The sequence below is a fragment of the Protomyctophum parallelum genome (genome assembly GCF_964188405.1).
Source record: "Protomyctophum parallelum genome assembly, chromosome: 14".
Taxonomy (NCBI): domain Eukaryota; kingdom Metazoa; phylum Chordata; class Actinopteri; order Myctophiformes; family Myctophidae; genus Protomyctophum; species Protomyctophum parallelum.
Genome location: NC_139709.1, coordinates 22,863,548 through 22,879,324, shown reverse-complemented (window position 1 = coordinate 22,879,324; position 15,777 = coordinate 22,863,548). Strand labels below are relative to the sequence as shown.

The following is a 15,777-nucleotide window of genomic DNA, read 5'->3' as shown; positions in this document are numbered from 1 at the left end:
ACAACCCGCGATCCGACGGACTTGACACCAGGCTGCACTCCCTGTGGTGGTGTGGAACCAATGTGTGTGTCAAATCTGAAGTCGGTGGGACAACGTACAGATGTACACACACACAGGCGTGGTGCATTTATAGATAGATTAGACTGTTTTTCTGAGTTACACATTTGATATAACGTAACTACTGGCACAAATGTGGAACATTTAGAATGATAGCATGCTTTTTTTAATAACGTTTATTATTTCTGTTTGACATTGCAAAAACAAACGAAATTCACGAAATGTGCATAGTGAATTGTGTGGCTAATCTCAGACAGACCACCAAATTGCAGATTGAGTTAGAGATTTAACTTGTGGCGTTTCATGGCTTTGTGTTGCAATGATGATAGTGTATCGAGTGACTGATGCACACTGACACACACGCGCACATGCACAATGAGCGCAATATCAGCTACCTGCAGACAATGACCTATCCTCTGTTGTTTGAAGCAGAAGCCACTGCGAGAAAGGGAGATAAAGAATGGTAAGGGGTGGATGAGTGCAGTAGAAAAGTTAAAAGGGCAAAGGTTTAGAAACGAGTTGATGAAGATGTGGTGCTGAGTAGAGAGGAACTGAGAGGAGAGACAGATCTAAGGAGATTAGTTAGGAATAAGGAGATGCTGTATATCATGCTGCATGCATAACATTAATATGTGGAACTACTGTCGGAAACAAATAACTTGTTACTCCACGACACGACACCATTTCTGTCTAAATATACTCTGTTGTCTTTATCTTATCTGGTCCACATATTGATACTGTGTCTTTGGAACGGATGATTGTAAAATTAAATCAAGCCAGCCAACCTTTGCTTGTTTTTTATTTATTCAGATAAAATGTATTGCTTAGCTTTAATAAGTTTGGTCTATTATTGAAGATAATTTTTTGTGTTGTGTAGTAGTAGTAGGCTAGTTAATGGTACATTCACATCAAGAAAACTATAAAAACAAAACCTATAAAGAATCAGAACATATTTCTCCATGTTTTGCTTCTTTAAATAAAATGTTGGAATTCTATAGCATCACAGTCCCTCCGACAGGCCCAGGAAATAATTCCCCATGCACTTTTCCCATAGACATTTCAAAAAGTATTTATTTAAAGAGCAGACATTGCATGTATATTATGCTAAGACAGTCAATGCTATAGAAATTACTGTATTAAATCTTTGACTCTCTCTTCCTTCCTCCCTCCCACCACTCCCTTTTTCTAGGTGGTGAATTCACTGAAACCTTAATTCACAACACTCCTTGAAGCAAGGACCAAAACTACTGGTATTTCATACGACAAAGCCAGGTTGCTGATCTAGTAATTGTGGATGTAGGATTTACATACCAGTAGTGACTGCAACCAGTAAGTGGAGGACCACGCACTGTGAAAACAAGCTGTCTAGACCAGGACAGATGCAACGAGACAGATCTGGGCTAGAATAGAAAATGAAAGTATTCAGATGTGTTTGGAGAACACATCTGAACATCTGAAATCCTTCAACTTTGGTGTATTCAAATTGAGGCTTTTTTTCTAAACTTCGGATTAACGCTGGGTTAATGCTGCTAGTCTGAGGTCTTTCAAGACTTTACCCTTTTAACATAAGTCTTGCTAAAATTGCCTGTATGTTGTGCTAACTGCAGGTTTGTTATGGTCGACTGGTAAAGCTGAGCACAAAGCTAGCGTAGCAGTGCTAGCTGCATGTAGCATGTTAGCATGTGGCTAGCTAGCTACAAATGGTGACAGATCATTATCCACCTCCTTTCCATCTTCACCCTTGGCCCCGATAAGGGGGGAAGTGTCCTCATTAAGGTCGTAGTGGTGCCCCTCCCTGGTCATCCATTCATCCATCCATTGGTCCATCTACTCAAACAGCTACTTTGTGGTTGTTGCTTTTCCAACTCACTCTCAGCCCAATGAATAGCTGTTAGGAAGTGCCCAGACACTACTTCTCTTTCTTCCCTTAAGTCTTTTAATTTATAGACATACATTATTTAGTTACAGCTCCACTCTCGTTCCCTTCCTTTTTCTGTCAGCCTGAGTGTAATCTGGATCTAATCTCAGGCCTGATTTCTCTTCAGTTTTTTCAAAAACCCAATTATCCCCAACCCCTTCCGCGAATTTGAGTTCACGTGTGACCCCCATCGAAGTTAATTCAGCCTGTGGCCTCTCCCCGAACCCCCCACTCTCGAATCCAGCCTTGTAGCCTAACGTTTGGTAGTCAGGCCGGCAGGCAGCCATTTTGGTGGTCACGTGGGTTGCATGGACTCAGCTTAATCGTGGAGAGGCCAGGCTACCACAAACTGATGGACTTTGACAAGCGGGGAGCAGGAGGAGGCGGTGGTGGAGGGGGAGGAGGGGGCAAGGGGGAGCCCGAGGAGGGGAAGAGGATGTCGGGGAAGACTGGGAGTCGATCAGGGCATGGCAGCCGGAGCGCCGGTTCCAACTCCGGAGTTCTGATGGTTGGTCCGAACTTCCGGGTGGGAAAGAAGATCGGCTGTGGGAACTTTGGTGAGCTGAGACTCGGCAAGAACCTCTACACCAACGAATATGTGGCCATCAAGCTGGTAAAACGCCTGACTTTCTTTTGTTGATTCTTCTTACTGGCCAATGTAATATTTGTTTTTAGTCTAGGACGTGGCTAAGCTATGTATGCACTTCATTTAGCGGAGAATATCTCAACTGTTTTTGACTAATATGACCCCCTTGAATAACTTCATGATAAATTCTCTATCCGGGACGAAATACCCGGAAATGACGCCCAAAATAACTGCTATTTTAAACATGGCTCTATATTCTAAACCGTTGGAGCTACAGATATTCTGAGATACTCAAAATGTTCAGAAAACTCCCCCCTGTCACGTGAAAAGAAACAGCTTGGACTCCTCATGCATAGAGGGAAGCATGAGGTCAGTCCGCTGACATATACAGATGGATGGATGCCGCCATTATGCTCCATAGACTTTGCATTGCGCCTCAATTTCCCAGAAGCCCTGAGAAGCCAGGCTCAGTTATCCAAACGTGTGACGTATCCTAGACCTAGACTGTCCGAGGAAAACCTTTATATCTTAAAAGTGATAAAAAAAAGGCAAATTAAACAATGCTTCCTTTTCAGGAACCAATCAAGTCCAGAGCACCACAGCTCCACCTGGAGTATCGATTCTACAAACAGCTGGGGAGTTCAGGTGAGAAGCACCACGTAAAAAAATTACAGTAGAGTTAACAGTGTAAATAATAAGTGCGGGGGAAACAATACTTAATACTTAGTAACAGTTACAAACACATTGGGAACAAATGTGCACAAGATTGTCAAACTATATTTGATTTGTAGGCATGGCTACCACATGTTTTATCATGTAAATTCAACCAAGTGGTGAGCTTAGACGGTCTTTGAGTATGAAACACTTAAGAATTAGTAGTGGGATTCATGTAGGAATCCGATGGCTATATGTGTCATGGTTTCATGTCTGACAACATTCAAGTAGAATTATCCAAGAATAAATCCAGGTAAAATAATTGGACACTCCACAATAGTTAAGCTATAGTTTTCTACCTGTCCAAAAGTCAGTTAAATTCTGAGACATGAAATGGATATTAGTTCACAATTCACATATCTTTGCAAGCATCCTCTTGTGGAGTGCTTGATTTTGTTATGCAAAATATTATAATGGTAATAATAGTAATGTTCATTCAATGCATGCAATACAAAGTGCATGCGCCTATATATCTGTTCTGCCCCTGTCTCTATACCCTCCCTCCGTAATTCTCTCTCTCTCTCGCTCTCTCTTTGTAGAGGGTGTACCTCAGGTCTTTTACTTCGGACCATGTGGTAAATACAACGCTATGGTTCTGGAGCTGCTTGGACCTAGTTTAGAAGACCTGTTTGACCTCTGTGACAGAACCTTCTCTCTGAAGACCGTACTCATGATAGCCATACAACTGGTAAGACTAACACTGGACTGGACAACTGGACTTAAAAACGGCATACATGATAGACCATGATTTGTTTAAAACATCTGCAGTCAAATTTAACTTGCAGATAAGTGATCTGTTATTCACAAACGCCTACACGTTGTAGTTAGTTGCCAGTATTTCAATTGATTCCTCACCAATCAAAACTGAGTTTTCATACATGTATGTTTGTATAATGTATTTAATTTTAATTTTAAAATGAATTCAGAGTTCCCTGGCGGAGATTTCAACCCCCCATACAACGCAGAGAGCTATTGACATTTGCTCATTAACCTCCCATAGATAACCCGTATGGAGTTTGTCCACACCAGAAGTTTGATCTACCGAGATGTGAAACCAGAGAATTTCCTGGTGGGCCGACCTGGTTCTAAACGCCAACACACCATCCACATCATCGACTTTGGCCTGGCTAAGGAATACATAGACCCAGAGACCAAGAAACACATCCCTTACAGAGAACACAAGAGTCTGACAGGAACTGCAAGATACATGAGCATCAATACACACCTGGGAAAAGGTGAAAATCTAGTTGAATTAATATAATTAATTCATATAAATATACTGCTTTATTTCACTCACACATATTGGACTGACTGATGTTTATTCAACTATTTTTAAGTTGTATATACTATATAACTGAAGTATGTTGTTCTATGTACTCAGTATATTTCATTAGATCATGTGTCTTTTCTGTCTGTTGGAATGAGTGTGTTTGCTAACAGTGCTAGAAAGCTAGTACTACACACAAATGTACCACATGCCTCCGCCCACTCCTGGAAGAGTCAAAGTCAAAGATAAGAGCAAACTGTGTAGCTTGGAGTTGGCTGTGATTTAAATCTCTGTTGGTTCCTTTCCTCTCGTCAGAACAAAGCAGGCGGGATGACCTGGAAGCTTTAGGTCACATGTTTATGTACTTCCTGCGAGGCAGCCTGCCATGGCAGGGGCTCAAGGTGAGTGGGCGTCACACATTCATACACCAATCTGTCCATTCATCTATCCATCCATTGATCTGTACTTCTTTACTTCCTCCCACATTGTTGAAGACCCAATGAAATGAAAAATGTGTTTTTCAGACCTTTAGAGCTTTAAAACTGTAAAACGCAAATGTACTGCGTGATTCTGTCACCAGCAAGCCCTTATGAATAAATATAAATCATGTTTTCGTTCACCTGTGTGATTCCCATAGCTCATGTTTTATATTCTACTCAGCCAACTACATGGCAGAAATGCAGTGCATTAGGCATACTCTCATCACATGGCCGTGACAATATGCTGCAGTTAAAACCGAGCATCCGAAAGGTGTATAAAGGTGCTTTAAGTGACTTTGATCCTGGCATGCTTGCCAAATGGGCTGGCATTTCAGAAATTGCTGATCTACTGGGAATGTCATGCACCATCTATAGTAGGTTTACAGAGAATGGTGTAAAAAAGAAAAAACTGGTTCAAGCTGATGGAAAGGCAACAGTAACTCAAATAACTCACTCGTTACATCTGAGGTAGAAGAGCATCTCTGAAAGCCCACATCAGGTGTCACTTCTGTCGGCTAAGAACAGGAAACTGAGGCTACAGTTTGCACAGGCTCACCAATCGAACATTAGAAAATGCTGAGACATCTGGATGGTAGGGTGAGCATTTGGTGCCTACAACATGAAAATAATGGCTCTGTTCTGCCTTGTATCAAAGTTTCAGGCCACCTTCAAAGTCACTTACAGTAAATCATCTGATGCTCTGACCATGTGTGTAATTGTATGCATAAATGCATTGAGTTGCTGCCATGTAATTGGCTTATTAAAAATTGCAATAATGTGCACTTGAACAGATGTTACACTGTGTGTACACACACACACACACACACACACACACACACACACACACACACACACATATGTTCTGTCTGTAGACATTTCACAGTGAGTATGTGAATATGTACGATCTCTCAACCTATAGGTTGAGGGTATAGGGGAAGAGCGTAGTGACGTGTTCAGTAGTATTTTGGCTTATTTGGGTGCCATCTTCCTGCCTACATGTAGGAGCAGAGCATATATGTGTTTGGGAATGTTGCTGAAGGTGTTATTTTGTCAGCTGACACCCAAACCATACAGTGTTTATTTAATTATTTTATGTTTACAGTTTTAAGATGTAGAATCTACATCTACAATGGTATATGTCTCCACAGTGAGGCTGGAAAATGTAGCCTAGCAGCCTACTAGCCTACTGATAGGCAGGAAAATGGCAACCCGAATAACCCGTTCTGAGCTAAACTACTCCCTACGCTCTGGCCCTATAGAGCGCCAAAGTCCTGACGCTAATCCCCTCGATTCCCCTGGTTCACGGAAGTAATTTCTCTATGTAGAATAACATGGGGTGATCTTAATATCGTCTACTATAAGCATTGTGGTCCAAAAATAAACAAGCTGTCTCAGCGTTATTGTCAGTGAGGTGTCTCTGTATCATTTATGACAATCAGTCACTCATATATGATACAGTCTGTTTCTAGTGAAAATGTAACTAATTCAGCAGCAGTAACATTAGCGTTTTCTCTCAGTCAGTTGATTCTTCATATCCATATGAGTGAAGCGGCCTGGGTGGATGATTTGTTTATTTTTCAATGGGGATGGGGATTACAATGCAAATAAAAAGTACATGAACCTGTGGATTTGCGCCCTCGCCACCGATATTGACGTCAGACTTCGGTGCTCTATAGGACAGACACACTCAGCAGTTATCCTTAACTGTCAAAAGTTCTGCAATGTACATCCTAGTAGTGCAATTGTGCCAGAGTCCATGCAGGGATCAGTAGTCAATGTCAAGTGGATGTGGAAGCTGGTAGAGGACAAATGTCCATTGTGAATAAACAAATTAGTTGTTTTGTCCCTCCATACTCTTCTCTCTCTTTCTGTTTCTCAGGCTGACACACTGAAAGAGCGTTATCAGAAGATAGGAGACACAAAGAGGGACACGCCCATAGAGGTCCTCTGTGAGAGCTTTCCAGGTCTGTGTACACGTGCGCACGCACACACACACACTGTACGCATACTAAAGGTAGTAAAAATGTCTGCCAGTAGAGAGGGGCATGATCTAATCAAGGAGAATGTTTTTTTACATATTAAATCCCAGGTCATAGGCATTTTAGCTCCCGGCAGCCATCACGTAAAGACAAATCATAACAATTATGCACTTGGTAACTGCTTTTTGAATTTTGACATGCCGTTAGGTATGGGCATAAGGTTTTCAAAAAACATCGCAAACTAATTTGGCTCGCCCCCTAGTGGTCAGTTTGCAATGAAACCATAAAATATGTGTATATTATTTAGCACACCCAATAGTAACAGAATCCATTGAATCTCCTTTTATCAATTATTTTGGATTTCAACCATACCTATATGTATCTAATATTTGAGTCTGTGCACCACTAGGGTAACCTGACTTTGCCAGATGGGGGCGGTATTGGGTAACCATGTTCCCCAACACAGCATCCATCTGGAATCTCTCAGGGAGTTCAGCTAACACCGAACCGCTCCGTGGTCTAACCAATCAGCGTGAGCTAAGGGCGGGATATGTGCGAAACCGGATGTGAAGCTATATAGACACGTCAATATGATTGGTTGTGTTTGCACGCCCACACGGTGATAGACAGACGGTCCCATCCAATCATCTACCAAGTATCTTGAAAAAAAGGAACAGCCCGTCATCGAATTTGCTTCCGAGATCCCAGATCCCAATAAGCTGTGAAACAATTTTGTGTAGCAAGCTTCTTGGATCTGGCAGCGTCAGGTTACCACTGGGGGGCATGCCCAATTTGTTTGAACACTTTATACCCAACACCACGCCAAAATTCAAAAACTTGTCACAAAAAGCCAAATCTTTACAAGTCCGCCCTCCGCTAAGAGAGAGAGAGGAGCCCACTCCTATGCCACATTTCCAGGGTGGCTCTCCCAGGCTTTTTTTCTTCTTTTGGAAAAAAAAAAACATTAAAGTAATGTGTGACCCATCAATTAATTACAGTCGTACCGTGACCCTTGGCCCCTAACTTGATCAGTGTTTATTGCTCAACCTGTTTACTGGTTTGCTTTGCTTCTGCCACATCCAATTCAACAACTGCAAGAATTTACTTTTTATTTCAGAACTATATCACAAGTTTTAATCGTTAAAATTTATTTAAGCTATTGACCAATTTACCATAACAGAATTTTGTAATTTTCTACATACGTATCCATAAATTGGCAACAAAACAAGTTTTCTTCTTCTCCAGTGCTTTTGGCCCTGCACCAACTCTGTGAACCATTAATCATTGATTGTCTCCGTCTAAAAAACAGGATCTAATTTCCTTCTACTTAGATTTTTCCACCCTTAATTCTACAAGGCAAGTTGACCTTGAATACATTCTCTCTTATATTCTAGATCAGGTACAATAGAGGAGCAATTGCAGAGAAGGGGATTTTATTGTTTACACACTGATTGATGATTGATACATTGATGTACACATGCCTGGGATCTGCAGACATGCATGTAATTTTTTGTGTGTGAACCATACTGTAAAAATATATGGACAAAGCGTTCTCCGGGTCTAATATGGACGTAAGATGAAACCTGTCAGTCCTTGAATTGTAAATCGCCATATTTCTAGATCCGCTTGGGCCCAGCTGGCCATTGGCTGGCCCAGACAACGAGGTGGGACTTCCCCCCTTCTTCTTTGTTTGTTTTTATTTTGACTCGAACGGGGTGTGGCTCCCGATCATAGACTGTAACGGTAGCCACGCCCCTCAGAACATACTGAAAGGTAATTTTTTTAATAAATGGGACCATCATTTTCCAAAAAGAATATTATGACATGAGAAATGAGACTTTAAACTAGTGACTGGAAGCAGAAAGTATTCATGACCATGTTTATTAAGGTAATACAGTCTAGGTGAAGTTGGGCCCAAATACATGGACCTCTATGGAGATATGGGGTTTTTTGGGCCCAATGACAGTGCCACAACAGGGCATTATATGAACTTTCAGGAAGTCCCTTAGTTTAGTCCTTAGTGGCTTCACAAAATATCTGTCTGGCTGCCTCCCTGGTGTGAACCGTTTGGCTGCTCCCACAGAAATCACCCCCACTTGTCCATTTTGTGTTGTTGGGTGATTTCTCATAACCATGTAAATCTTTGTACATTTGTATCTATGTGTGTATTAATGTACATGTACCTTTATCGCTTTGTGTGTCTGTGTGCAACAGAAGAGATGGCCACCTACCTACGGTATGTGCGTCGGCTAGACTTCTTTGAGAAGCCAGACTATGACTATCTTAGGAAGCTCTTCACGGACCTCTTTGACAGGAATGGATATGTCTTTGACTACCAGTATGACTGGACTGGAAAGCCACTGGTGAGTGCGCGTGTGTGTGTGTGTGTGTGTGTGTGTGTGTGTGAGCGTGTGCGTGTGCGTTTGCACGTGTGTGAGAGATGGCTACGTCTTTGACCAGCAGTATTACTGAGTGAAGTGCTTTATATTAATTGCTGAACTGAGCTTTGTCCCAGTAAAATGCGACTTGATGATATTGGCCAGCAGGTAAAAAAAAAACGTATTAGCATATTCCTGTCTGGGGCCACTTAAAAACTAGCTGCATTTTTGCATTCTGCATCTACGGACTCTGAGTACATCTTGCATCAGTAGATTTCTGCACAGTGGGTATATAACTCATAAATCCCATCCAGCTAATCAAATGTCCACATGCCACGTTTTAATTACTCATCGACCATTGCAGTAGCCAACTCTGACCTCATTTCCTGTGTGTCTAGCCCACTCCTATTGGTCCAGTGGCCAGCGAGACTCCACTTCAGGCCGGTAGCCGAGAGAAAGCACCACAGCAGACCAAAAACCAGGTATACACACACGCACACACACACACACACACACACACACACACTACACTGAACACAAGCAGATATAGAAATCACACACACTGCATACATACTCACAACAAACTAATATTTATTTTATAATACGCTCATACACATACATACGGCACATGTATATTAACATACCGGTACACACCGAACCCAGTCACACAAGTGCAGGACACCACCCTCCAGGATAAATTGCTTATCCGGGACTTGGGCTCATTAAAACGTGGCTGTACTTTTTCTTAAGATTTTTTTTAGAGATGGTCGTTTTTTTCTTGCTTAATTTAGATTGGAGAGAGTAGTGAGACAAGAAGCTGAGTGTAGAGAGGGGTGTGGGGTGAATTGAACTCTGTCTGGAATTGAACAGGAGATGTTGTGATTATGTGGACAGCACACTATCCGTTTAGATACCCAAATATGTGGCTGTACTTTTTCACAAGCAAAAACCAACATTTCACCAATAACAATCCAGGTCCATTGACGGTTGAGGGAAAGTAGTACATAGAATGAACAGGTCCACCTGTTCGCTCTCTTCTCTTTACTCTTTGACTTTGCATGGGCCTCTCTCACATGCACACCCTCCCATGCACTCTTGATTGATTGTGCACACTTTCAACGTGCACACCCTCCTGTGGCATCTACACCAGATATCTTCTCTAAACCCGTTCTTCCTCTTCCGTTTCCTCATACACTGTCTACCACCATTTCTTGACTATTGTTCTCATGCTTCGCTCTCCCATTTACTACCATGCTTTTTTTCTACTTCTCTGTCCCCTCTGTATACTTCCTTTCCTCACGTTCCTCACATCTACTACTCCACATTTCTTCCCTTCCATCACCTCTTCACCTTCTCTCCTCCTTGCCCCACCCCCTCCATCCCAACCTTTCTCCCACATTCGTCCTCCTAATGACATCCTGTCACCTCTAGTCTCCAGAGGCGAAAGGCAGTGAGTCCCAGCCCACTCCAGTGACCAATCGAGAGCTGCTGGGCTCCCATCTCACTGCTGATAGGCTGGGAGGCTCTGTCCAGGTACTGGGAGGTTCTGTCTCTGTCTAACTTTTCCGTCTTGTCTGTCTGCATGCCCCTCTTTGTCTCTGCAGCGGGACTGACTAAAGTTAAGTCAAGCTGTTCGGGGCATTTAGGAGTGTGTGTGTGAGATTGTGTGGGTGTTAACTACCAACCCAAAGGCCTCAGATATGTGTTGTATTCATATCTGGTAAGACCAGTGATCTGTTGACTACTGAGTATGCCTTGCTCAACAATAGATGCTGAAGTTGGCGAGATAATCTCTGACAGACTGAGGATGTCAACCAAACCTGCTGTTTTACTTCATTTTTTATGAAAATTGATAATTTTTGGTTTTGATCAATTGCATTTTTGGTTTTGATCAAAATGCATGTGAACCCAGACCAGCTGCAGTGCGCATATTGTCTTCCTCTGCTTGCCTGAAAATCTCTTTGCCATTTAACACAAGTTCATTAAAATAGATTCTGCGTAACCCTCCTAGATACCCATACACACTCCTACACACAGATGATACCTCCTAGATACTGGTACCCATACACACTCCTACACACAGATGATAGCTCCTAGATACCGGTACCCATACACACTCCTACACACAGATACCCATACACACTCGTACACACAGATACCCATACACACTCCTACACACAGATACCCATACACACTCCTACACACAGATACCCATACACACTCCTATACACAGATACCCATACACACTCCTACACACAGATACCCATACACACTCCTACACACAGATACCCATACACACTCCTACACACAGATACCCATACATACAGATACCCATACACACTCCTACACACAGATGCATCTGAGAGCAGCATCTGAGAAATTAGAGCGCAGGGTCAGCCGCAGTGTACATTTGGAGGTTCAGTGTCTTGCTCAAGAGCACTTGGGCAGATTAGGTTGCCACACTGTATATGTAGTACCAGCCGCTATTCAGTCATCAGTTTACGGTTGGAATAAACCTTCCTGTCTGTATCAGGGCTGAACTAGCAACCTATCACAAAGAGAAGGGTGAACTGTGGAGAAGATGGGAGGTTGAACAGACAACACTATGTTGTTGGATTAAGTGTGAGATACTATCTGTTAGTCTTAATCTTTATGGTTGATCTAATGGAAGTGGCAGGTAGAAGTGATGAGTACACTCGGTACTGTAGCCACAGCGAGATTGTCCCAGCTTTTTTTTGTTGCCAAAGGCTGTCCAACTAAGAGACGTCGCCAATAAAATGACCCGGACCACCAGTAGTTGTCAATGCTTCCTCATTGATGCTCCTTTGAAATCAGTCCTATGTTTCTGAAAATTATTATTACCTTTCTAACCTTGTCAATTATTCTTTTTTGTACTACAGTTAAGAACTGCCACGAAATCATTGAGTAAATTCAACCCCAAAGTATAAAATTAGTTATTCACCGTACATACAGAGCAGCTCACTGTTCACAGAGAGAATCACCTTCTCTATTTCCTCCCCAGTGAAATCTATTGATTGCAACAAGCTTTAGTCCAGAAGTCTATCTGACATGTCCCATTGTAAACGAGGAAAGAGTGAAAGCAAACACCCATAAGCATGTGTGTAAGTGTTGACAATCAACAACACTCACACTCAAGATAAGAGAGCACATCTTATCTTTTTACTTCATTACCATGTCTGAATTGCACAGTATTTACAAATCATGAAGACTGTAATAAAAGCTAATGATAAAGATTTTGTGACATAAAGATTTTGTGACATAAAATCAAAATATTTCGCCAAAAGTACCCAATTCACACTCAACTGAATGCAGATCACATTCAGCTCCAGAAATTAAAAACGATCATTGGAGAGTTGAATATTTTATTCACCACCAGTCCACTCAGTGTCCTCATGTCACATGTAGGTTTTGTGCAACGTTCATACACCTCACTTCCTGACTCAACATCAGTTCTCTCGCCCCTCTCCTGTCCAAATTCAGGTGATGAGTTCCACCAATGGGGAGCTCAACACAGATGACCCTACTGCGGGACACTCCAACGCACCAATCACAGCCAACGCTGAGGTAGAAGTGGCTGATGAGACCAAGTAAGGACAAACACACACACAGAGGCACAATTATTAAAGCAATACATCCCAAGATGCTGTGCTTTTCAGTAATTTTAGAAGAGCAAGGAACACTATTAAGAGTAATAATGTCAAATGCAGTCACATATGTTTATAGAGCATTTTACAATAGATTTGAATGGCTCAACCAATCACAATTCAATTTGGGCACAAGAATAATGTGCCCAAAATTGCAAAGTGTTTCTTATAAGTTAGACTTTGTGTGCTTTTCAGGTGCTGCTGTTTTTTCAAGAGGAGGAAGAGGAAAGCTCTCCAGAGACACAAGTGAAAATGAGGGAGATGATAGATGAGACAACTCTGCTCTCTTTGTCTCCTCTTGGCTTTCTTGCTCTCACTCAACCACAACACTTCACACCCTCCCCTCCTCTCTATCACCTTACCACCCTCTCCTCCGCTGTTGGAGTGTCTTGTAGTCTAAGCAGCGGTTGGCTGGTGTGTTCTGGACCAGAGGTCAGCAGCACAGCCAGACAGAAGGATGCGCTTACTAGTTTAGTCTGGTTCAATCTATTCTGGTCTGCTGTGTGCTTCCCCAAACAGGGTCGGACCATAATAGAACCCTTCAGAAGCAGGACAGGTCTGCTCGTCTGATGTGCCTCTGGACTCCAGTGGACCTTAAATGTTTGCTAGCTATACTAGCAGTGAGCACAGCATGTCTTAGACAGGAACTCTTATGTATTTATGGCTCCAACAAGGTTGAATATAGATAATGAACTGGATCAATGCAAATGCCGTAGTGGAACTTATGATTGGGACCACATGGAATTGGTGACTTGCAAACTGTTTAGCTGGCAAACTTGCCGCTAGCCTGTTTGTTGACTGGCCTTTTTAGCTGGCATGTTCTTAACTAGCCTGTTGGCTACCAGATCGGATCAACAACTAACACGTTCATTAGACAAACAGGTGGGAGAGGAGTGGGACAGGTGTGTTTCTATTCTAATGGATGGACAGAACAACGGGAGAAGAGGAATTTTGAGACTGGATGACGCAGCTGCATACACAGATGAATATGCATACAGACAAACATTCTCTGGAGCTTGTCATTACAAAGAGACATTTCTTTGGACGGAAAGATGCAGCTCTAGCACACAGTCTGATGTTTTTATTTGGGGAGTGGCTTGGTCTGTTTGCTGCGACGCAACGGGCTAAGTATATTTCCTGAAGTTACATTCACCCTGAGATGGAAAATCTCATGTCTACCCAATTCAGATGTTTAAAAAAAATTATGTAAAAGGTTCTATTCCCCCATTTTCTTTTGTAATTTAAAAACAAACTGACTACACTTTGGAACCCTTATGCCTAGTTCAGACCTTCACTGGAATTCCACTTTCTGAGAAAGTGGCGTGGTTCCATTCCATGCATTGTTTATGGTGAGGAGCAAGTTTTCTGTGACAGGAGGTGTAGACAAAAAAAAGTGGTACAGAAACGTAGCCTCGCGTAGCGATACTTTATCACTGCGTGGATATTAGTCTCGTCCCTCTCAGTATTACATTTTTTCCCTGCAATGTCCCGCCCCATATTTGCATACTGGGCCCTGGTTGGTTATAGCCTGGCAGTGGTTCCAGACAAATCTGGTTGGGTCGTCACCACTTCAGCCGTGAAGTCCTCCCACAATTGAGAGGGGCCAGACTTAATCTGCCTGGGGCGATATGCATTGCAAAGGCAGATGAAGGCTGGCTATGCAAGGCAAGCAGAAAAGTTGAATCAAGCTTAACTTTTTTGCGGAGTTTTGTGGCAAGACAAAGCAGCAACCAATCAGAAACAGATGCCTGCTATATGTTTCTAGGAACTCCTTCCTTATTGAGGCACACAGAGGTGACCGGGATGTTTTGAGTACTTGGGACACACGCATTTAGTGGAAAACCACTATCGTTTGATGGTCTGAACTAGGCGTTGCTTCCTTCCTCTGGTTTTAGTTGTTGAAAAACGATTTTGTTTTTAGTAGCTTCTAGTGTGCTCCTCAATTTTATTTTTTTTAAATAACTTGTCTTTTTAATTTTCTGTTTTTGTTTTTGTTTGTCCTCTGTCTCTCTGGCTTGGAGGATTTAATGTCTGCCAGATAACTCCATTAAAACAACTGAATGAAAGAAAATGTGTTTTTATTTATTTTTATTTGAGGGAATCAAGCTCAACTCATTTATTGTTCTGCTGACTATACTAAACTTCATTAAGAGGCTTTGAACAGTAGATTCATAAAGGACTCCACTGAGGTGATATTTGCTCTTCACCGATGAGAGCGAGAGGTCTGCCTGAGTTTGGAGAAGACTACTATGATTTATTTGAAAACTGTATTAACAGTTTGTAGAGTAAGCACAGGAAAGCACAGTTCAATACAAGGTCTGCTGAGAGGATAAAAAAATCCAAGAAAGAACCATTGTGTTTCCATTGGGGTCCTCCATTTTCAATTCATCAGAACATTTAATGACATACAAATATACATTACTGTGAGAAAAAAAATCATAAATGGTTAGAAATCAAAAGAGAAAATATGTACAGTAAAGGTGGGGGGGAGGGGGATACAAATGGATGAATGTTATCACTAGGGACCTTTTATATGCGCCCGTCTGCACTGCACAAACTGCATTCAAACCAATACTGACAAGTATTTGAAACTGCATTAAAAATGGAAAGATATATGACTTAACTACATTAAATCCCATTATATATCAGATAATTGAGTTGGATCTTTTTAAACATTTGGCGAAGGTCAATAGGCCTTATGCAGAACGTGACCATCAACTAGCCATTACCAGCC

At 42.0% G+C, this 15,777-nt stretch overlaps 1 protein-coding gene across 4 annotated transcripts; it reads left to right on the top strand.

Moving 5' to 3' along the window:
* The first annotated feature begins 1,596 nt into the window (after positions 1 to 1,596).
* Positions 1,597 to 15,112, top strand: LOC310871064 (casein kinase I-like). 4 transcript variants are annotated; one of them, XR_014570295.1, is made up of 12 exons: positions 1,597 to 2,588; positions 3,137 to 3,206; positions 3,815 to 3,963; positions 4,276 to 4,510; positions 4,858 to 4,943; positions 6,901 to 6,985; positions 9,215 to 9,363; positions 9,777 to 9,860; positions 10,810 to 10,911; positions 12,880 to 12,986; positions 13,239 to 14,528; positions 14,626 to 15,112. XR_014570295.1 is itself a non-coding variant. In XM_083782520.1 (11 exons), the coding sequence occupies exons 1-11, from the start codon at positions 2,328 to 2,330 to the stop codon at positions 13,291 to 13,293; spliced, it is 1,380 nt and encodes a 459-aa protein (XP_083638646.1). In that variant the 5' UTR covers positions 1,597 to 2,327; the 3' UTR covers positions 13,294 to 15,112. The 4 variants fall into 4 exon arrangements, 3 of the variants coding, with proteins under 3 accessions (XP_083638646.1, XP_083638645.1, XP_083638647.1); XM_083782520.1 differs by having other exon boundaries at positions 9,218 to 9,363; positions 13,239 to 15,112; XM_083782519.1 differs by having other exon boundaries at positions 13,239 to 15,112.
* The last annotated feature ends 665 nt before the right edge of the window (positions 15,113 to 15,777 follow it).

Excerpts from the sequence above, each read along its gene's own strand:
- LOC310871064 (XM_083782519.1), top strand. The coding sequence starts at position 2,328 with ATGGACTTTGACAAGCGGGGAGCAGGAGGAGGCGGTGGTGGAGGGGGA. Across the intron at positions 2,589-3,136 it reads AATATGTGGCCATCAAGCTG|GAACCAATCAAGTCCAGAGC; the intron begins GTAAAACGCCTG and ends CTTCCTTTTCAG. Across the intron at positions 6,986-9,214 it reads CCTCTGTGAGAGCTTTCCAG|AAGAGATGGCCACCTACCTA; the intron begins GTCTGTGTACAC and ends TGTGTGCAACAG.